This window comes from Mchenga conophoros, linkage group LG10 (assembly GCF_057382185.1).
Source record: "Mchenga conophoros isolate Kocher_MC1m ecotype Shallow Benthic linkage group LG10, M_conophoros_male_GT1.1, whole genome shotgun sequence".
NCBI classification, from domain to species: Eukaryota; Metazoa; Chordata; class Actinopteri; order Cichliformes; family Cichlidae; genus Mchenga; species Mchenga conophoros.
Window position 1 is genome coordinate 16898147 of NC_140535.1, and position 22283 is coordinate 16920429.

The 22283-nt window shown below is 41.0% G+C and overlaps 3 protein-coding genes across 5 annotated transcripts; all 3 read right to left on the bottom strand.

Moving 5' to 3' along the window:
- Nucleotides 1-298: 298 nt before the first annotated feature.
- On the bottom strand, nucleotides 299-10356 carry LOC146565630 (zinc finger Y-chromosomal protein 1). 3 transcript variants are annotated; one of them, XM_085288906.1, is made up of 8 exons: nucleotides 9648-10356; nucleotides 7244-7340; nucleotides 6669-6986; nucleotides 5332-5481; nucleotides 5069-5197; nucleotides 4842-4976; nucleotides 4556-4699; nucleotides 299-3266 (listed from the first exon to the last, which is right to left on the bottom strand). In XM_085288906.1, the coding sequence occupies exons 2-8, from the start codon at nucleotides 7308-7310 to the stop codon at nucleotides 1966-1968; spliced, it is 2244 nt and encodes a 747-aa protein (XP_085145032.1). In that variant the 5' UTR covers nucleotides 7311-7340; nucleotides 9648-10356; the 3' UTR covers nucleotides 299-1965. The 3 variants fall into 3 exon arrangements, with proteins under 3 accessions (XP_085145032.1, XP_085145033.1, XP_085145034.1); XM_085288907.1 differs by lacking the exon at nucleotides 9648-10356 and adding an exon at nucleotides 8200-9623; XM_085288908.1 differs by lacking the exons at nucleotides 4842-4976; nucleotides 9648-10356.
- A 429-nt stretch (nucleotides 10357-10785) lies between these two features.
- Nucleotides 10786-12284, bottom strand: LOC146565631 (diamine acetyltransferase 1-like). The gene is made up of 6 exons (XM_085288909.1): nucleotides 12050-12284; nucleotides 11907-11958; nucleotides 11726-11806; nucleotides 11519-11620; nucleotides 11335-11375; nucleotides 10786-11234 (listed from the first exon to the last, which is right to left on the bottom strand). The coding sequence occupies exons 1-6, from the start codon at nucleotides 12113-12115 to the stop codon at nucleotides 11067-11069; spliced, it is 510 nt and encodes a 169-aa protein (XP_085145035.1). The 5' UTR covers nucleotides 12116-12284; the 3' UTR covers nucleotides 10786-11066.
- Nucleotides 12285-13424: 1140 nt separating this feature from the next.
- Nucleotides 13425-17740, bottom strand: prdx4 (peroxiredoxin 4). The gene is made up of 7 exons (XM_085288910.1): nucleotides 17452-17740; nucleotides 16516-16633; nucleotides 16294-16410; nucleotides 16008-16130; nucleotides 15491-15621; nucleotides 15305-15339; nucleotides 13425-13548 (listed from the first exon to the last, which is right to left on the bottom strand). Exons 1-7 carry the CDS (start codon nucleotides 17657-17659, stop codon nucleotides 13498-13500), a joined length of 783 nt encoding a protein of 260 aa, XP_085145036.1. The 5' UTR covers nucleotides 17660-17740; the 3' UTR covers nucleotides 13425-13497.
- Nucleotides 17741-22283: the final 4543 nt, after the last annotated feature.

The following is a 22283-nucleotide window of genomic DNA, read 5'->3' on the forward strand; positions in this document are numbered from 1 at the left end:
CAAAATGTCTCATTCTACACTTGTGTTCGGTAAAGTTGTATTCACTGCAAGTTCAGGCAGTTCTACTTGGAGACTGGGTGAAAATATTATCATGCTTCCAAAACATTCAGATTTTATAAAAATAAATAAATAAATGATCCCCTTATTACTCCTTCCATTTGAGCATCACCTGGCCAAACCTGGGGCTATTCTAGGGCCTTTCACCTTGAGACAACTGTTGTTATCATTTGACTCCATATAAATAAAACTGAATTGAATCCAACTATTTGCTGGCAAACAAAAACTCCCAAACAGCTAAAATACTTTGCTTTATTATCTTTTTTAACAAATACGCTGAAGTACATCCACAACAACACAGTTGAGATCTCCTTTTTAATCAAGTGTTTACATCTACACGCTTTGTACAGATCTGTATACAAAACAATAATTTACGTCCCATAGAAGTCTAGTTACACTTAACTATACAACAACTTGTAAATGAAATAAATATAAAACAGATAATCACAGGTGATAACAAAAAAAATGAAAAAAAAAAAAAATGTAAAAAGCCAAAAGTACATGTACACCACCAGCACCTGTCTTCTGAAGTTGCATCTAAAAAGATATACATGTTTCCCTTTCTACAGGCAAAAGTACATCTGTGTAGGAGAAATCAGAGTTCAGTCCTTAGTTTTATAACAGCAGCACCAGATATACTATTCAACTCTCATTTAGACCAGACACTTATATTAGGACACTGATCTGGCATATTTTTTATAACCCAGTCTAACATTGGTAGCATACTGATACTTGCAGATTACCCTTTTTCAGTGATTTAAAAGATATGTCAATCGTTACAAAAAAATTTTTTTTATGAACAGTTCATCAGTTTTCAAAAGAAATTGAGGAGGAAACATTTTCCTCTCTTCACATATTTAAAAAAAAAAAAAAAAAAGAAAGAAAAGAAAAAGTCATGTCAAATTAAAAGGATTTCACTTCCGAGAAAGCATTAATGCGTTAATTTAAAAAAATAAAAAAAAATAAAAAAAATAAAAATAAAAATAATACTGTTAGTGAGGGTGTCATCTCTACAGCTTTGGGCACTTGTTCTGAACAACGTACAGTACGCTTTTGGACTTGTAACAGAAATATTGGACATTTGATAACCAAGCATTGAGGGCAAGTGACAGCGTTCGGATTTGTGTGCACGTGTGAAACCTTATTCACCAACATGATGCATCCAGTTTCTCACTGTGTTTTTGTAGCAAATCAATGAGCATAAACCCCCTGCCGACGAAGCTTAGAGTGACTCCCCCTCTGCCTGTATTTGTGAGTTTAGTCAACGCACCAGGAAGCATTATGTTACAAAGTGGTCGGGTCAGAGCAAAGGAAGCACAACGGCTGCGCTGCTTTTTTTGTCCCTCAAGCTCCCTCTGTTTCTTTCTCTCTCTCCCACACACACACACACACACACACACGCGCGCTTTTTTACCAAGTGCTACTGGAAACAGGTTGTTAATCCAAACTGCTGTTAAATACATTTTAAGAAAATTATGCAAACATTTTTAAAATTACACATCTGTTTTTAAGACAAATAATTAGGACCATTCTGATTGAGAACTGATTGCTATTTGCAAAAGTTAAAAAAAAAAAAAAAAAAATGTGTATCTACAAAGAGACATCTGCACAATCTGCCATGCACACTGTCACCACCAAGAGACATGCAGTTAAAAGTGCGAGTCTACAGAGGGGCTTGGTTTGCTAACTCTGACAGAGCATTAATGTTATCTACACGTGTATACATATCTGAACAAACAGTAGGCCGAGGATTTAAAAAGAGCAAAACAACAGAATGGACCGAGTGCAGCACACACACTCCGCACTACTTCAATGTGAATGGCGACGTGCCGAGGGCGCGGTGGTCGGGGTCTGACGGATGCTTCAACATTGTTCTTTGCTGTGGCACAGTATTTGGCTCAGTCAGAGTCACTCTGCCTGCACCACATCTTTGTGGTGACGCATGATATGCTGGTTCTTCTCCGAGGGTCGTCGGAAGCCCTTCGAACAGATCTCGCAGCGGTGCGGGTAGTCCTTTGTGTGAATGGAAATCACGTGGCGCTTGAAACCCGACGCGTCGCCGGTACTGTAGTCGCAGTACTGGCACTGGTAAATCCGCCTTTCTTTTTGTCCTTTGCCAATAACTACAGTCACGCTGCTGGCTAAGCTGGCCGCGCTAACTCTTGCCGGCGGACCAGAGCTGCTCGACCCGCTGGGCCCGGACTTTTTCGGCGTCACAGCAGGAGTGTGCGTTTCTGTCCTCTTGGTCTCACTCTTTTCAGGTGAGGCCTGTTGCTCCTTTGTGTGGACTGACAAGATGTGGCGACTGAGAACAAAGGGGTCTGCGATTTTAAAGTTGCAGTGCCGGCACTGATGGACTTTCTTAGTACGGTGGGATACCGAGTGCTTCTTCAGTTCAGACGGCCGGTGGAAGCCTTTCCCACAAACGGCGCATTTGTGGGGATAGTCCTTGGTATGAACAGATATGATGTGACGCTTCAGATCACTGGAGTTGGAACTTTTGTGATCACAGTGGGCACAATGGTGGGTCTTATTCTCCTCGTGCGTTAATCCATGCTGCATTAACTCCTCCTCCTCTGCAAACGTCTGGAAACAGCGCTCACATTTGTATGGCATCTCTTTGCTATGCTTAGTCTTGATGTGCGTTTTGAGATTAGAGGAATCGGCTGACTTATAGTCGCAGTACAGGCAGGAGTAAGGCTTCTCGCCGGTGTGAGTGCGCATGTGTTTCTTTAACTCCGAAGGATGTCGAAAGCCTTTGCCACATTCCACACAGATGTGGGGGAAGCTTTTGCTGTGAACTGCCAATAAGTGTCGATTGAGCAGCCCTTGCTCGGCAGTTTCATAGTCACAAAACTTGCATTTATGCATCTTGGTGGGAGGTGGAGGTGGCTGGCTCTTGGGCTCCCGGTGGTGGTGCTGCAGTCTGTGAGAAAATAGTGCCGCCTGCTGGTGGAACTCCTTGCCACACATTTCACACTCGAAAGGGGCCTTGCTGCTCAGAGCATGCACCTCCATGTGATTGTGGAGGCTGGCTTTCTTGTTGGTGGTAAAATCACAGTCTGTGCATTGGTACTTTTTCCTGGTCAAAACATCCTGGTGGTGATTCTTGGTGTGGCGTTTCAAGAAGCCTCGTGATTTGAACTTCTTACCACAGAGCATGCAGGGGTAAACGGTGAGGGGCTGACCATATGGACCGATGATAATGGCTGGAGAGAAAGAGAAAAAATTAAAATTCAATTTGAGAAAAAATAAATAAATAAAAGGGAGAAGGAAATGACCACATCGCTGGTCATTTCCTTCATAAACAGAAGCTTTTTTTTTTGTTTTTTTTGAAGAACAGTGTTTATCTTCAGTATTTCAATACTGGTGAAATTATATATATAAATTAAATGTTTCGCTGTACAATATTGAATATGAACTGAACTGAAAATTAAAGCAACAAAAGTAGAACATGTACTGTGCAGCAGCACACAGTAATTGTGTGCTTTTAATCAAGCTTAGTGTACAAATAAAATCTGAATTCAAGGTCAACCAGCTTTTACTGCTCAGAGACAATCGTATTTAAATAAAGAGGTGTCATCAAAACAGCCCATCAGTACAATAAACCGGATAAACTAGTTAACTGCCGCTAGCAGGAAAGTCATAAACAATGAGCCCTTTTAAACTGTGCTAACCACTATAAAAAATAAAAATCATATTATGTATTATATTGAGTGCTAATGCCAAATACAAACAGGCATGATTTTAGAATAAATAAATAATGCAGTTATTTTTTTATACAAATTGCATATTTTCTCAGTTTTTCTCATAATTGCCTTTTAGGATGTAATGTGTTACAACTGCCAGGAGTGGGCGGTAATGCACAATGAAGCTGCTCGTCAACAACTATTAAACAAGATCAGAAGAAGTTGTTGCTTCTAACACAGCGGTCTCCAACCTTTTTTGCGCCACGGACCGGCCTTTAAGGTGTCGCGGATAAATACAACAAAATAAAACTAGTACCAGTACCGAAAAAAAGAAGATTTATTCATAACACACGTGAAAAGACCCAGGAAAACCAAGTAAACGATAACAAAATGACGCTGAAAACCGATAAAAACCCTGAAAACTATACATTTCACACCTGAGCCTCAACTCTCGCGGCCCAGTACCAAACGACTCACGGACCGTTACCGGTCCGAGGCCCGGGGGTTGGGGACCGCTGTTCTAACACACTGAACTGGTTTGGATGGTGCTGTACAAACTGTAGAAATATGCACAGCCAACAATGTGAAAATGACAACTACGCTTAGTTATACCACACTCTTAATTTACTTAAGAAAAAAAAAACAAAAAAAAAACCTCACTATTATAATATATCTCAAAATTAATTGTTACTGATAGAGCCGCTGCTTTCATCATCTCTTCTGCTATTCAGTCCTAAAAAGACTAGACAAATCCTCATTTTTATCCAAACAAGCCTGAGAAGTCTGTGTCTGATTTGTGCCGTTCTCACCTGTCTGGACTTGTCGAGGCTCTGACCGCCTCTTGGTCTTGTTGCGCTGTCTGTTGATTTCGTCCACCCCGTCCGATTCGTCGATATGCAGCAGCGCGCTGGCTGCACCGTTCCGGTTCTCACAACTCTCACTATCTTCTGCACCTGTGAGAAAAACGGCACGTCTTTGGCATATAAACAAACAAAACCGGTGCGTGTAAAGCTTAACCAGGACACCAAGAGACGTGGTTGATGCACAGGCTTCCAGTGTGGTTTTTAAAGCAATTTAATAGACAAGGGTGCTGACCATAAGCAGCTGCCCAGGCCACAGGCATGAAGTCCTTGCTTAGAGACACGCTGTCATACGAGCGGTCGTGAGTTACTGGCTCTTCGCCTCCTACCACCACCTCCATATAAACCTCATCAGTCACCTTGGACCCACCTGTAGATGAGCCCAACAGGTACAAAACCAAAAAACTGGTGACGTTCAGTTTCATGACAGCTGTCCCCGCTCCTTGCATCCAGATGACTCACCGTGGTTTCCTTGATTGTGATGAGAATCCCCGACAGACATGTAAACCATCTTCTCTCTGAGCGTATGGCCCGAAGACTCTGTTAACGCTACGTTCTCTGTGTCCCCGTCACTGATGTCAACAGATTCTCCTGCACAATGAAACTTAAGTTCAGTTCTCTACTTTCTGAAAAATAGACCCAAATAGAAAGGCTTTCTGCAGGATTCAGCCAGTATTATTTATTATCATGATTCTTTTATTAACAGAAAGCTAACTGCCACTCACCCATGTCATCTTCCCCAGAATCAGCCTTGAAGATGTAGACCTTTATCACCTCTTGTCCATCCTCATCTTTCTCCACTTCCTGGTCCTCCACAGCTCCTTCCACTGTCACCTCTGTTCCATCCTCAGACACCATTTTACCAGCTTCATCCACTAGCAAAGGGACACACATCAGACTTGATTAAACAGAGTCACCAGCAGAGACTTTGTAGCAGTTTAATTATGACATACTGGAAATATTTACATGAAATGAGTGCAAATAAGGTACTCAATCGTTTAAGAAGCTTATCTAAATATTAAATCTAAAGATCAAAACTTATCATGATTTAGTATGATCGCTTATAAAAAACAAAAAAAACAACAGCAACAAAAAACCCTTCAATTCCACCTTTTCAAACTAACATCTTCATAGCATTTATGAAGAAAATCTCCGGGTACTCAGGGAAATTAGAGTAAATGAGTCCCCCCCCCCCAAAAAAAAACAAAAAACAAAAAAAACTGATCTTTTGTTTTGTTTCAATGCAAACTACTACTATGCAAGAGAAAGAAGTTGTACAGTGTGTCTGTCCACAATTTTGTAATTTTAAATAAGCCTGGGAAAAACAAAAACACAAACTGACCACCTCAGCTCATTATGTGGCTATAAGTGTGATATTTTTTCCCCAGCAGGGGTGTGCACATGCAGTAGTTATGTAGCTGGATGTGCAAAGCAACTAAGGCAAACTAAGCCAAACACATAAGTGCTTCAACTTGTACAATATATAATAACAAGGAAAACTTGACACATTCAAAAACACATTGAAAATGAGAAAGATTTGCTTATTTACATTCAATTCAGTTTTATTTATAAGAAAAGCTGAACAATCATACGATCCCCTATGACCAACCACTGAGTGACAGTGGGAGGGAAAAACTCCCTTTCAACAGGTAGAAACCTTTAACAGAACCAGGCTGAGGGAGGGGCAGCCATCTGCCACCACCATGGCAGTTGGGCTGCCACAGCACAATGAGCAAGCTACATATGGTTAAAACCATTGATTTAATTTCACAGGGGTACTATCACTGTGCTAATCTATAAACTGTGTTTACATTAGTTGTTGAGGTCTACGTTTCTGCAGGTGGGAAGGTGCATGTTAGCCTACACTGTAGATTTAAACCTTTCGTCCTGTCATTTACATGGATGTTTCCTTTTAAATACACCGCAAATGCATATAAATTTTCCATCTCTCCAAGCGACAGATATTATACAGATAATAATAATAATAATAATAATAATAATAATACAACAAACCAAAGACATGTATGCTAAGTGTAAATGCAGCACAGTCTAGTAAACTTACAGGATATCATTAGATAATCTCCACAGCCATCTTGGTCATCGTCCTCCTGCTGCTCTGGGTCCAGCCCATCTTCAGGGATGTCTCCCATGGCAACACCTTCCTCCTCACCGTCCAGAGCCATCACACAGGTTTCTACAGCAACATCTTCATCTTCATCGCAGTGCACGTACTCAGAAACCACATCCTCAACAGCATCCTGGATCACAAGCTCGTCTGGGGCGAACCTGTGAACTGCCATGCCTTCCCCTTCGCCTTCTGACACCAACACAGTCTCTTGAAGCTCCACAACAAACTCCTGCCCGCCGGCACCACCTTCATCTAGAAGAAGCAGGATTGCATGGTTAACCAGATAACAGTGAAGAGCAAGGGTTTATTGTGTGATAATGATTTAAATGGTCATACAGTCATAATATGACTTTGCTTTGGATGGTCATGTCATCTCCTTCCAAACAACACTTTCACTCAAATATTTAAAGTTATCTGGCTATCCACAAAAAAGAAAGAAATCCTGCTAGTACTATTGTACTTCTCATACCAGCAAGACGTACTCTGTAAGTATAAGCATTGCTAATTACCCGATCCGTGCAATATTATTTTAGGCTCTTCAGAATGTATTGCAAGCCTGGTGACATCCTCATCCATTGTCCTCGCACTGCATTTGTTACTGGACAGCTGAAACCAAATGATAGACAGCTTAGTATCAAGTAAGCACAGGCAGAAAATTATGCAGATAATAGGTTACTTATATATTGTAATGCTGTTACACACCATTGCCCTTCTTATACAATATTTTACAGGTGTACGGTTATGCTTTTCTGTATGACACTCAGAGCAGCCACTCCAGGTTACTCAGGACACACACACACACACGATATGTGATGAAAGCACTGCTGCTTTGACAGCCTCAAGCCACTGGAACTAAAAAAAAAAAAAAGATTTAAAAAAAAAAAAAAAAAATCATATGTTTATGTCCCAAATCTGCTTTAAATCCATTTCAATTTGTCAGAGTTACCACACGAGCTGCTAATGCAAACGTGGCCAACATCGCCAAATGTTAGCCCAACAATGCTGGTGTCATTTCTTTTCCACACTACCCCATGAAGCCCCTAATGTGCCTGGCATCCAGCGTGTTTTCAAAAAAAGACTTAGTATAACTTGTTGAATCACTGTAACGTGAATCACATGATACAGACCAGTGGCCTGGCATTGTACAAGTACTGTAGCTTGAGCAGTTCCTTAACAAAGTGGTTCTCAAACTTTTTATGATATGCTCCACTTCAGAAGCCCTCAACAGAGAAGCATAAAGTATATTAAATCAACTTTTAAAAGTCATCTTTTTCCCCCCCACTTTGGTTGAGTCCATGCTTTTCTACAGTCACCCACACTCCTCCATCACTGGCCTTTGCTGCACAATTCCCTGCTACCACCATAACAGTTAATGCCTATCCTTTCAAGATTCACTTTACAGCAAACGGGGCATGTATGGACATCTGTGGGCTTGATACTGTAAACATGGTGTACACTCACTAACCTCAGTTCTCGTTTTGTCCCATAGAAAGTGTGCTCTTCTCTGCCCTGGAGCATTAAAAGCCGTCAAGCATCCAAATCAGGCTTCAAAGACTTGATTGTTACCTCACAGTACTCTATAAACCAACTTTTGAATCGAACTTTATCAAGAACAACCCTGGTTAAAATCGCGCTGTAGCCTTGCCTTGGCTCACGCAGTGTTTCTTTGTGAAGATCCAAATTATTTGACCTTTAATTCTCTCACACACACACATAAACCCCACGACTTCAGCTTTGTGGTTTTAACCTATTTTTAAAAGGGACACCACAAAATTAAAAAATAATAATAAATAAAATGTGCTTTACACTGTTAGCTCGTGTATGCGATAACGGACAGAAACTAAAATGACCAGTGCCATTATTGTCATGCCCGCATCACTACAGTTAACAGAATCAAAGACACGTTTCGCCTCCCCACCCAAAAAATGGAGGTAAAGTTGAGCTAATGTAGGACAAGAAAAACAACACAGATATCTCTCTGAAACTAACACAAGGGAACACTGAGGTGTAAACAGAAAACGATGCAACCGGGTTGCCATTTAATTTCCACTGAATGTACCATCCCCCCACCTCCAGGTGGAAAAATATGACAACGGTGTGAGGAAGATGTGCGGCACAACCCCGCATCACTTGTGCTCAAAAGACACCGACATCACATAAAAAAATAATTAATTTTAAAAACTCGGGCGATCGGACACACTACGAGAAATCTATAGCACAACACAAATCCCGATGAGGTGATTCACGGCAATGTCTTCAATTGACCACTGGAGGAAGATTAGCACTGATTACACATGCAAAGCCCGACTGTCACGGTGCAAACAGACGTTTAGAAAAGGCTGATTGCACGCACACATACAGATGCGAAAAGATAAAGATGCAAAGAAACGAGGCTTTCGTTAAGTGCACACTTATGTCGCTCTGTACCGGCCAGCTAGCGAGAGGAGGGCTGAACCCACACACACACATACCTTTTCTACAACCAATTTCCATCACACAAGCGTCCGCCATTTTGTTAGCTTAACTGCTGGACGAATGCTAATTTTAACGTTTATTAAACTACTCCTCGGCGACGACAAGGTGTCAGACGAAACTGAGGCTGAATGGTGCGTTGCATATCAGCCGTCAGCTATCGATAACAAATGCCGATGGTCAACTACGACAGACGAATATACAATCCCTTTTTTCCGGGTGGCTCGCTAGCTAACGGGATAGGCCTGATTTGCCAATTACGGCCTCTATTGAGGCCCCGGCCCAGAAAAGAAAAGGCCCAACCCTTTGCGGCCTCTCAGAAAAAATAAAGAAATAAATTAAAATACAACATGCATGTAAAAAACAAAAGGCCACGGGCACGTACAAATGCAAACACAGCTCTGAAATCGGACGCCTTTGGCACAAAAACGAGCCGCGTACCAGATTCGTGCTGCAGGGATGCCTCTGTCCGCTCCTCGGCTTCCCAGGCCGCCTGGTTCCCCCAGACTCGGGCAGGATTCAGTCGGGAATTTTGTGTTATTTGGGCGGGCCGGAGAGGAGAAGAGAAGGAGGGGTTAGGGGTTGATTCAGGAGCACCGCTGAAAGCAAAGCAGGACGTCTCGAGCCAGATCTTGTCATGCTACAGCCCCCCGCTCCTCCAGCTCCGAGGCCGCCGTCAGCACGACACGTCACAGCCCGAGAGCAGCAGGAAAATGCGGAAGGGTTGTGGTGGAAATCAGCCCGACAGGCACCAAACAGGCCATAATCTAAAGAACAACGCGGGTCGTGTGAAAGCGTGCGCTGCAGCGGTAACTCTAATTAGTTTGTGCTCCATGGCTCGGTGTATCAGCAAATAATTTGACTGAGGACTACGTCAGTTCTCGCCAAACAACAGAGTGCATCACAATAAAAGGACAATTAAACTATGACCTCAAGATAGAGAGCATTGCTTCAACATTTAAACAAACCGACGACTGCCCTATTTTATGAATGAACCTATCACTTCTGCAGTTTTGTTAAGCCTACAAGTATAGCTGTTTTTCCCCACATCTGCAGCACAACTGTACCTGGGTAGTTTATGTTCTCCCAAATAGTGTGTTAACTGCGCTTCTTTTGAACTCCATTAAAAGTGATCTAAAAAGAAAATAAAACTAAAGTGCAGTTAAAAATTTCCAGAAATTAGACAGAAAATATCTGAAATGCATCCATCAGTTTTAAATATGTTGCCGTTTATCTACTGATAGGGTTTTTATTGCAGTTAATCAGTAATAGTAACAGCTTCTCCATACTTATCTTTATGCATACACACTTCTACACTTTCACTTTTGTTAAAATTACTCAGTATGTAAGAGGGCCTTTTGTTTTCTCTTATATTGTGACATTTCAGCATTTAATGAGTAAAATGATCCCAGAAACTCTTAATGCCGTATTATAATTCTAAGGTCTGATTGAATTACAATGTGCATATGATTTAAAAAAAGCACTATAATATTAGTCAGCTTGGGAAAGGCAACATAGCAAAGAGGCACAGGATGATATGTAGGTTGTGATGGAAAATCCCAAACACACAAAATCTATATTTATTAATGTATTTATTAGCATGCTTGTTCAAGTCTCACAAACTTTCCAGCTGTGGTAGATTATTACCATGTAATTATCACGTTTCAGTGTTCATTCATCAAACTTCTGAGATCAGTGTAAATTTAGCAATGACCTCAAAAGTCCCAGACATGGTTTGTGATCAGAAGGGAACAGCTGATTGATAAATGCATTTATTGAGGCTGCTCCAAGTCACTGATCACATAGAGCAAAGTTCACTGCTATCACCAGACATCAGTACAAGTTTAAGAGTGGCAAACTCTATTTGGCAGACATTTTCAGCAGATTTTTCTTTTCAATGGCAAAAAGACGCCACCCCTCCTCAGAGGACAGATCCGCTGCACCTCTTCTCTTGTAGAACTCAATAGACTTGGTGTTGTTTTCTGCTACTATAAAATGCATGGCGCTACAGCGGGTCTTCACTGCCGTCTAGGAAAAAGGAGAAAAGAAAAGTGCACGCGTGAATGCAGCTGAAATAAAGGTGACTCTGTCACCAGAAAAATGTTGAAGTGTGCAATGTTAAAAGTACCTCGCTCAGCACCTTCAGGACTTTTGAACCGATGCCAAGACCTGGTGAAAGATTACGTGTTCATGGAGCAATTAAGAAAGTTCTTTGGCAATGAGTACAAATTGTCCCGCAAAGTAGGAAAGAAGTCTCTCCTCTGTTAGTCATTAACCTTTAGCACTGCAATAAAACTTTTCATCAAACATACCACGAAACTCCTGCATGATGAAGAAATCTTCCAGGTACAGAAGCTTTCCAATCCATGGGTCATATGTAAAGTAGTACATAGCAAACCCAACCACAGTGTACCCTTGAAGAAAACACAGAGCAGGGGATTAAATAGTGGATCAGACCCGTGAACAACATTAATAGTTCCTGAGAAATATGAGAATACTTTTAAGAGGCGCATTTTTACCTTCTGAGCTCTTCTCGTTTGGGACTTCAGCAACCAAACAGTGGTAGAATGGATGATCCCCAAAGCCATCTTCAAGCAGATCTGAAAAAAAAAACAAAAAAAACCATAACATTATTAAATCTTTAAGCTTTCTCAAACTCCAGATCAATGCAAACTTCATCGTGAAGCTAAATCACAGCACCTTTTTCTGTCAGCATCACCTTCTCCTCCATCTCTTCAAATTTAGCAAGCTCCTAAAAGGCAAGGTCATTTAGTCATATTTCTGTTAGTTAAGCATACTCCCAGTTAAAGGCTTGAAGTATTATCAGTTCACATATGGTTTACCTTTATGAGTCGCAGGATATCTGAGACATCCTTTGGTTCAGCTGTCCGTAATATAAAACTGGCCATTTTCTCTTTTTACCCCTTTTCCCTTTGCTCACTAATCCTCTGAATGTAAACAAAAGCAAAATTTGTTTCTTCATCCGCTCCTCAGGAGTCTACCCCCCGACAATGAAATGGGGAAACCAACATACACAGAACTGCATTGGCTGCGTTGCAGAGTGGCAGAGCAGCTTCAGACGCTTCTCTTTTAAACATCCCAGAAAGAAAGGTGACCCATATATGGGCAAACAGCTCATTACATCCTGTTTCTTTTCCTTTTCTGCTCGTCCCTTATCTTTGTGTTGACTGGACGACATTTGAATGTTGTTTAAAAGGTTAATATTAACCAGACCTAAGAAAAAAAAAAGCCAAGCACATCTGTTATGCTGAGTAAAGAATAACCCACTTTTGAAAATGAGTGTAAAATATTTTACATACAAAATCAACCCATAACATTGAGCCAGTTGTTCTTCCCTTGCTAAAACTTACTGCTTCTTTGCATTCAGATGCTGTTATTTGCATTGTGGGAAAAGAAAAACAGTTTATATAACAGGTTATATAACCTGCTTTTAACAGCTTAAAAAAAAGAGGGGTGTGGTTGAGGATGAACATTATCTATAGGTGATCAAGTTAGTAATCAGCAGCTGATAAACAAACTTCAGTTACCTTATTGTATGAAACATTTGAGTTTGTTTTACTCATTCGAGAGCAAATTTTACCCTTGAAATCACAGTGGCACTGATACTTTTGCATGCATTTGTTTCTCTTGCAAAGCCAAGCAAGCAGGGCCCTGCTGCAATAGTCCTTAAAAGCATTTTAAAAACAAGTGCATCTACAAAAAGACTGAATTTGAACTCAGGACTTTCTTGCTTTGAGGCAACAGTGTAGCCAACAGGCCATCATGCTGCCCAAAGGTCACAGTGAAGTTTGCATATTGCAGCTATAAACTAGAATGATTAAATGCGTTTTCAGCGTGCTAAGTAAATGCTGAAGGCATTACCTGCATTATTCACTGCACATGCTGGACAGCCTGGGGCTGTTTTTTTTTACAGCAAAATGTTTGTTCATCACATATTTACATTGTATCAAATTCAAAGCACAGACAGCAGAGAGGAAACGAGTAGTTTCATTTCTGTATCTCCAGAATCTGGGAGTCACTGGATATATAGTCACTGCAGAACATTTTGGATCAGCTGAAGGCTTTTCAGGGAGTTTTTAAGGACATCCTGATAGTAACGAATTACAATAGTCCAGCCTAGAAGTAATAAATGCATGAACTAGTTTTTCAACATCACTTTCAACACCGTCATGGTTTAAGAGACCAGACACACAGCAGTTTAGGAAAACACATTTTATTGGAAATTTTAAAGTGTAAGTGTTGGATTTCAGAGACTGGGAAAACAAATACATCAATTCAGTTTATCGAAATACTTCAGCTTGCCTGAAGGATCAGGAATGATCTGTGGAAAAGAAATCATTAAATTAGTGTGCAGCACATTTCATGTAAGAAGACCTATATGACACATAATGTAGATTTCTGATAATAAACTAGTCATAGTGCAATTCCCACTTAACAATGGAAGAAATTAGCGAAAGGTGAATTCTTATCTTTGCAGTGTAATTGCTGGGTAATAATTTAAGGTAAACCATCGAGGCCAAACTGAACTGTTTTAACTAAACAAATAAATAATAAAACCTCTTTTGAAGGAATAACAACAAAAAAAAAAAGTGGTGGGTCTGATTTGCAAAAACAATGACAATGTATCTCATAGTATACCTAATAGGGCTGCCACAAACGATTATTTTGATAGTTGACTAGTCACCGATTATTTTTGCGATTAGTCGACTAATCAGATCCATTGGACGTAAAACGTACAGCTTATTGCACCAGCAGCATCTGCTCTTATATAACTAGCATTAGCTTACAGCTTTAAGTGTTTAAGGTATGTGCTAACTAAAAATAAAGAAAAGATGATAGTTTATTAAATTTTAATGAAATTTGCAGATTGTTTCGGTGAAGTTTAATAAACTCCTTGCTATCTAAAATATAACAGGACACCGGAGTAAATTCTGGAGCATCTCACACTTCTGATGATCAGCTGTCTGCTTGACGTTTATTCAGCTGTGTAAAAACTATAACTTTAATCTCAGACAAACCGATTTACTCAGGAACAAATAAAATACTAAAGAAAGCCAAACAATAACATTTTTAAGTTATCTAAGTGACTCATATATCATGTTTAACCTGAGTAGCGAAAGACGGCGGTGGGTTTGAAAACGATTTGCCGGGAGTCCGGTGTTCTCACGGCTCTAGTTAGCCTTGCCCCCGGCTAGCTATCGAGCTAGTGGGTAACAGACGTCTCCGAAAACGTCGGAGCGCTTTTGAAAATATGCGGTGTCTTGATAAACTGAGCAGATATTTGAGGTTTCCACAGCTACATTCTCGCCTAAAAATATGTTAAACGTGTATTTTGTGACCCAGAAAGAATAATAAGAGTAACATTAAAACTAACTAGCTGCCGCCATTGTTGGAAACTGAGCAGGGCCGCGCTATGAATTCTGGGACACAGCTTCTTCTTCGGGGTTTAACGGCAGCTGGCATCGTTGTACATGCAGTGCTGCCATCTTCTGTTTCAGTCCGTTATTACACTCTTAAATCCTGCTACTCATTCCTGCGTCTTTTGGGATCTTACAAAGCTTCAAACGACGCGTCGACTATTAAATCAGTCGTCGACGATTTTGATAGTCGACGTAATCGTGACTAGTCGACTAATCGTGGCAGCCCTAATACCTAATTGTCAATAATAAGGTCTATGTTACTCTAAATGGGACCATAATTTACTAAATCAAATCATGATGCATTAAGAAGACTTGAAACTATAGACTGAGATCATTGTTCACGTGAGCAGCAGGATCATTTTCTAATCCTGTTACACAGTCAGATGCTTTTTTGCAACTAGTGCTGCCCCCTGCTGGCCGCTAAACAGAAACAATGCAATTTTAAAGCACTTCCATCATGCTTTCACTTTTCAGACTCAGAAACTACATCCATCTTTGTATACAGTCTTCTTTATGGCAATCAGCCTGAGACAGCTCATCAGTTTTTACAAATACATTGCTGCCTGTCTGATTTTTTTTTTTTTTTTAAATATGCTGGAAGACAATAGCAGTTAGTGCCTAAGGATCCATATTAGTCACTGGCCCAGTGATACTTACTGTGTCACTGCCTGGTTTCCATCCTGCTGGACACACTGTGAAAACAATAACACAGAACTAGTCAGAATTTAAAGAAGAAACAGCTCAAAGACTCAGCTGACAGCCAGCTGTTTGTTTCTAGGTATTCTGCATAAACGAAGGACAGTCAGACATTTCAGCTGCCAATAATAAAATCCATCGTTTTACCTTCTCCATGTTTGTCTGTGTACTGGAAGGCCTGGACCAACCGCAAAGTTTCATCCACAGATCTTCCCACTGGAAGATCGTTCATAGTGATCTGCCTCAGGATACCTTTGCCATCAATGATGAATAGACCCCTGAGGAAGACATGGATGAGTTAGAATAGAGCATGAGTGGCTGCTCAATGCTTCCTGTTAATGTTTCCATGGGGGTAAATTATCTAAATGTCAGCAGCAGGACTCTGCCTCATATATGCCATTTGTGGTTCTAGAACTATTTAAGCCTTCCTGCATAAGGTGAATAAGGCACGTTGTATAACGAACTTTGAGTGCTCAGGTAAAGTTGAAAAGCACTATATAAGACCCAGTCCATCTATCATTTACACACTGATCGCAACCATTAGTTTTACAACTGCAAATAAAACCTTTAACTTACAGCAAGGAGCCATAACAATGCTACATAATAAGCAATATTTCTTTAAGCTGCTTAAGCTATAAAACTTTGATGATGGCTATAACTTCACCTCAGTGTGTGTCCTTGGTCCTCCAGGTAGACACCATAGTCTTTTGAAATCTGGTGAGTGAGGTCAGACAGCAGAGGGATTTTCATTTGTCCAAGTCCACCCTGCTTCCTGGGAGTATTGATCCTGTAAAAAACACAACATCAGTCTTCATTATCATAAAATGAATAAAAGTCTATCAAAAGTACATACAAAAGGTTAAAGTAGTAGAGCAAAATAATACAACATCATCTGTTTTTATTAGGGTTGATCTTCAGCCATTAAATTGTGATGGAAACAGCAATCTCACCAGGCCAAGTGTGTGAACTGGGAATCTACTGAGCAAGCGACCACCTCCGTGTTGATGGCTTGAAACTCGTGCAGACGATCACTGAATGCAATGATCTCAGTCGGACAGACAAATGTGCTGCAGAAAAGACAAAACAAATGCTTTCACTTGAGAACAACGCTGTGCAGCAATCCCAGCAGAATGTGCAAAGTGATAATGTAACGTGCATTCGATGGTACTTACAAGTCCAGGGGATAGAAGAAAAAAACGAGGTATTTGCCTTTGTAGTCCGACAGCTTCAGCTCCTTGAATTCACCATTGATGACAGCTGTTCCTTCCCAGTGGGGTGCAGGCTTTGAAACTAAACCAGGATGAAAAACCAAGTTAAACGTTTGGACATAATATAACGCATTTCGTACTACAACTAGCAGTGCACTGTATTTAACCAGTGGAATAAGCCCCAAAAGGTTGATTCTGTTAATCTGGACGTTTTTAGTGTTTTCAGTGGGAGAAACGTTTAGTCACTTATCCAAGTGACTTCTTTAGTCTCAGCCGATAAAAGGTTTCCCCAACCTTTTAAAAAGTACATTTGCATCATGTCATAAATATGCAAATTGTGGAATAGGCGCAAAATTACGCACTTTGCCCGGTAAAGTCTACAAACTCATGTTTCCATATGGAAGAGGAAAAACCTGCAGTAATGACAATGACTCGGACATCTTCACAGTAAATCTCCCATACATAATCACATGAGTTTAGTGGTCCCCTTTTATTATTTTGAAAGTAGTGTTATTTATGTTATCAGGTCTGTATTAAAAAGTGTAGGTACTGCGCCACACACAGTCATGTGTCAGAGGGGCGGGGAGAGGTGCTCATGCCAAGATTTTCAGAGTATGACGTGTCCTACAAAAACCATGAGAGTTCAGGTTAGGCTTAAACTTTAAATAAAGATATCACCTGGGGATTTTAACAATAACTGCAAAATTAAACCATAACATGGGTGCTCTGTGCAGCACCAGCCTGCTACATCAACATGCACAAGCTGCTAGTCGTAGTTTGACAGGAAGGAGAAAGCAGCAAAAATAAAATAAAAAATAAAAAATTAAATCAGTGCACACTTTAAATATGCAAATGCTAATCTAGCAGCACTCTCTGGATGAAAGCATGAGAGAAACTCACTCTTGGCTTTGCTGAGGTGGAGGGAATGGTCGGACACGGGCACACGGAAAGCCTCTCCGGGATAGACGTGTCCTCCCGCGTAACTTTGACACTGGGGGTTTTTCACCTGAGCGCTTTCCTCTGCAGACGTGACCGTGGCGAGGAGGAGCAGAGCGGTGCACAGAGCACAGAAAAGCTCCTTCATATCAGTGTGGAAAGCAGACTCCATTGTTACGTCCCTTTAACAGCACGTAGCCACTCAGCAGCAACGCGCCTCAGACCTACTGCAGGATTGGAGCAGTCTTCCTTGTTCTTCTTCTTCGCTCAGGTTTTTCCAGTAGCTGACATCCTTGTTTTCGCATTGCTGCCATCTTCTGGAATTAATTAGCCCATCAGGCGTACTGCGTGTATCACTGGCGTGCACACACAGTGCCAGTTTTCATCTAGAAAAAAACGATAGTTCGAAATGTTTTGAATGGATTTTGATATATTTTTGTCGAGGTGTGGAGTGGGGTAATGTTAACAGTCCATTAAAGTTTGGCTTACATCCACCAATGTCTTCAAAATCAAGCTTTATTGGTCAAGAACTGATAAAGAGCCTTGTAACTTAGAGCGACCACATACAGATTTAAAATATGCCACATTTGACCTCTGACCTCTCCTTAAAGGTCATTAGATTGATCTGAAGGTCAAAGTAACAATAATGCCATTTATAGGATTGAAAGTGATGCTGCTTATTACTGTTTGTGTTGACAGCATACAGACATGTATGATGCATTTGAAACTTGACACTAAAACAATTTAGTTTCCAGATTACTTATAGTACTGCCTCTTGACATTGATGGCAGTGGGAGTGAAGCTGTATAAGCACCCCAGCAGCCTCAACTCCATCATCATTACAGCTCTGAAGATCATGATTATATTATAGGAGGACAAAGGACCCAAGGTGTCCATGAAAGCAGCCATGACACTGCAGAACCTTTGCACACAAAAAAGACAAACAAAAACAATGACGAGCGTCCCGAGTACTGGGAGACAGCTATTCATTGCACCAGACAGGTAAAGAAAACTTTCATAGCGTTTATCTTACACATGTTTGAGGTCCCTGAGGTCACAAGAGCTTCTTTTCTCACGCAGCCTTGCTGAGCAGACAGCTGACAAATAGAATTACACAGAGAAGACTGAAAACTTTCATTGGTATCGATCACTTCTGGTTTAGTCGATACAAAATTTATCATAAAAAGCATAAAAACACTTTCGACGTCCAGTCCTCGGAAATTCAGCTTCGCTGTTTTCTACTTTATTTAGCCCAAATACACAGACTTCTTGAAGACTTTGGGCTTTGAAGGGCTTTGAAATGCGAAAGCCTCTAAATTCACATGTTGATCTGCATATGGAAAAATGTCGCCTTAAAAATCCATCAAGCTTTTCAAAAATCGACAGCACGCTGCAGTGCCTGTAGAAATACTCATGACTCCGAAATTAATGAAACTCCTCATTCGCCACTTTTATACAGACTGAATTATTGTTATGACAATTTTATCAATGAAAAAGAAAACCTACCGTGATTTTTGAGAAGTTACATCCTTTCTTTATTTTGATTCATAAACGGGGACTCGGTCGTTCACTAACACATGGCTTCAGACAAATATGTTGCTGTAAAGTTAAACAGGGAGCAGGTTTTTAAGCTGCTGACTTTTCTGGTGCAGTCAGCTGTCCAATGAGCCGCTGATAGTCACACTGTGGAGGAGCATGTTGTGAAGCCTGAACAAGATTCGTACTGGCATCAAGAGACATCAGGACCTTTAAATGTATGCAAAAAAAGCAATAATTTAAATAAATCAATACAAGTGTCTTACTGACTGGTGAAAGATTAAACAGTCAACAAAAGTATCTAAAGGACAGAACAAGCTCTGGGCGTAAGAGCACAGCTTTATAGTTGAGTAAAGTTGAATGAAATCATTCAAGGAGGCTGATTACAATAATTCACATAGACATCTGCACATAGAATCAGAATCAGAATCAGAATACTTTATTGATCCCAGGGGGAAATTATTTTTCGTTACAGTGCTCCATTATAAACAAACATTAACAGAGACAGACAATACACTAACTAAGAATAGCACAATCTATACAGGCATATATGTACATAAAAGTCACTTATTAATAAATAGCGGAAAAAGAACTTGTGCAAGAAGGGTGTAGCTGTTGCAGTAAACAGTGTGTTAAGTGGATGCATTGTACAGAGAGATGGCCACAGACAGGAATGATTTCCTGTGTCGTTCAGTGGTGATTTTCGGTACTCTCAGTCTTTCACTGAACGAGCTCCTGTGACTGACCAGCATGTCATGGAGTGGGTGGGAGGTGTTATCCAACATTGTCTTTATCTTGGACAACATCCGCCTCTCCGACACCACCTTGAGGGAGTCCAGCTCCACCCCCACAACATTACTGGCCTTACGAATCAGTTTATCGAGTCTGTTGGCATCTGCGACCCTCAGCCTGCTCCCCCAGCATGCACTGGCCACAACAGACTCATGTTGAAGGACATCAGTTGCCTCAAAAAATAGAGACGACTCTGGCTCTTCCTGTAAAGTGCTGTGGTGTTTTTAGCCCAGTCCAGTTTATTGTCAATGTGTATACCGAGGTATTTATAGTCATCCACAATGTCAGCATTGACCCACTGGATTGAAACAGGGGTTAAGTGTTTCCTGGTCTTCCTGAAGTCCACTATCAATTCCTTGGTCTTTGCCACGTTGAGCTGCAGATGATTCTGCTCACACCACGTGACAAAGGAGTCAACCACAGCCCGGTACATCTGAAGATGGCAGGTCTCTGTGCAGTGGCTGAAGTCTGTGGTGTAGAGGGTGAAGAGGAAGGGGGAGAGGACAGTCCCCTGTGGTGCTCCTATGTTGCTGATTACCTTGTCAGACACACACTGTGGGAGACGTACATATTGTGGTCTTCCTGTCAGGTAATCAACAATCCAGGACACCAGAGAAGCATCCACCTGCATCGCTAATACTTATCACCCAGGAGGGTCAGCCTGATGGTGTTGAAAGCACTGGAAAAGTCAAAAAACATGACCGTCACAGTGCTGGCTGGCTGGTCCAGATGGGTGTAGACACGACTGAGCAGGTAGATGATGGCGTCTCTGTTCCGAGACGAGGCTGATACCTACAGTTCTCCAACAGGATGCAGGTACTGGACCATGTTATCAGGAACCTTGAGCACATTACACTTAAAACATACAAAACACAGAACAGGCAGTGAGACAAGCTGCAATGGTATCATCTGGGTGGAAGAAGCGATCAGCGGGAGGAGAACGTGGATAAAAGCTCATTCATACATAGCCTCGCTTTGCTCTGAAGAGTCATTCATTTAAAATTATGATTCACTGAGAGTGATTAAGTTTACTGACCAGCAAAGATTCACACCACAGTTATACAAAGGGGAAATACAAGGAAGGTGACAGAAGATTGATATTGATCCTCTTTGATTGGGACTGACATCTTATATAATACGGAACTAACTAAGGACAAGTATTATGTGGGAACAAGGTATGACTTACCAGTCAAAACCAGTTAGTTTTAGAGTGATAAAGGGAGTGAAGTTTTGTACATTTATTTAACAGTAGCAGTAAAAAGTTACTCTGCAGATTCAGGTTTTACAGGTGTTCCTGTGATAAATTAATACAATCTCATGCACTGCTAGAGATTAAAGCCTTCTAAAGTTCAATTCATCTGCACCAACAGTATACTGTGTGAGGGAAATTACTGTTTACAGATTTATTCAGATGCCGCAGATATATTTTTAAAGTACATTTTCTGTTAATACAACTGCACTTTTTATTCAAATTCTAGATTCTTTCACACCACAGGTGTGAATGTGCGAGTGAATGTGAGCGCGAATGGTTGTCTGTCCCTGTGTGTTAGCCCTGCGACAGACTGACGACCTGTCCAGGGTGTACCCCGCCTCTCGCCCCATGACAGCTGGGATAGGCTCCAGCGCCCCCTGCGACCCTGAAAAGGATAAGCGGAAGCGAATGGATGGATGGATTTTAGATTCTTGTGAGATAAAGCAGTAAATGAAGTAATTCACTTGATGTGAATTACTTCATTTACTGCTTTATCTCAGTGTGAACAACAGGAGTCGAAAATTGTTTTCACTACATATTGCACTACACTATAACCTGATATACAAACTTCCTGTACAGGTTTTCATGTCCCAAGGGACCAAGACGGCAACAACACTGCCACTCAGCAAACTCCCAGCACTGCTTCAGAGAAATCCAAAGGAAAGGCCCAACCATGGCTGCAATTGTCCAACAATGGCATCAAGGGCCTGATTGACCTCCTGATGAATAAAGTCATTTGTAGTCTGTGCAAGTTTCAGCAATAGCGCTCAGCCTGTTCCTTCTATTTCCAGGTCCATTGTTTTCTGGAGCTGAATCTAATCTAATCAGTCATCAGGATGTGCGAGTGGTGCTTTGCCAGAGCTTGAAAACTTTTTAACCCCCGTCTTTTCTTTATTCTGTTTTTACACCACACAACACTGAACATGACTTGAGGAACAACACAAATAACACAGCCGCAGTGTACAGCACTTCTTATGTGCAGTATTTAATGTCTCCTTGCTGCGTTTCTTACCAGCTATCTGAAGACAGCAGACTTAAGCTAAGGGACAGGCGGGAGCTCAACCCTACCCTCTCTTGCAATATTTGGTATGCACTGACTGTCTGCTTTCGTGCCTGATAGTCAACCAGGTTAGTAAAACACATGTGATTTCTAATAATCCAAAGGATTGTAGATGATGTAGCTTATAAAAAATGCTTTTTAAATGCTGTTTATACC

Bases quoted from the DNA above. Each gene is read 5' to 3' on its own strand.
- LOC146565630 (XM_085288906.1), bottom strand. From the start codon at position 7,310: ATGGATGAGGATGTCACCAGGCTTGCAATACATTCTGAAGAGCCTAAA. The intron at 4,977-5,068 runs GTGAGTCATCTG...GCTCATCTACAG, and splicing joins TCACAATCAAGGAAACCACG to GTGGGTCCAAGGTGACTGAT. The intron at 3,267-4,555 runs GTGAGAACGGCA...CTTTCTCTCCAG, and splicing joins GCCTCGACAAGTCCAGACAG to CCATTATCATCGGTCCATAT.
- LOC146565631 (XM_085288909.1), bottom strand. From the start codon at position 12,115: ATGGCCAGTTTTATATTACGGACAGCTGAACCAAAGGATGTCTCAGAT. The intron at 11,959-12,049 runs GTAAACCATATG...CTTGCCTTTTAG, and splicing joins ATATCCTGCGACTCATAAAG to GAGCTTGCTAAATTTGAAGA. The intron at 11,807-11,906 runs GTGCTGTGATTT...TTTTTTTTTCAG, and splicing joins GGTGATGCTGACAGAAAAAG to ATCTGCTTGAAGATGGCTTT.
- prdx4 (XM_085288910.1), bottom strand. From the start codon at position 17,659: ATGGAGTCTGCTTTCCACACTGATATGAAGGAGCTTTTCTGTGCTCTG. The intron at 15,622-16,007 runs GTGAAGTTATAG...TGTCTTCCTCAG, and splicing joins GACCAAGGACACACACTGAG to GGGTCTATTCATCATTGATG. The intron at 13,549-15,304 runs GTAAGTATCACT...TCTTTTCCACAG, and splicing joins GGAAACCAGGCAGTGACACA to ATCATTCCTGATCCTTCAGG.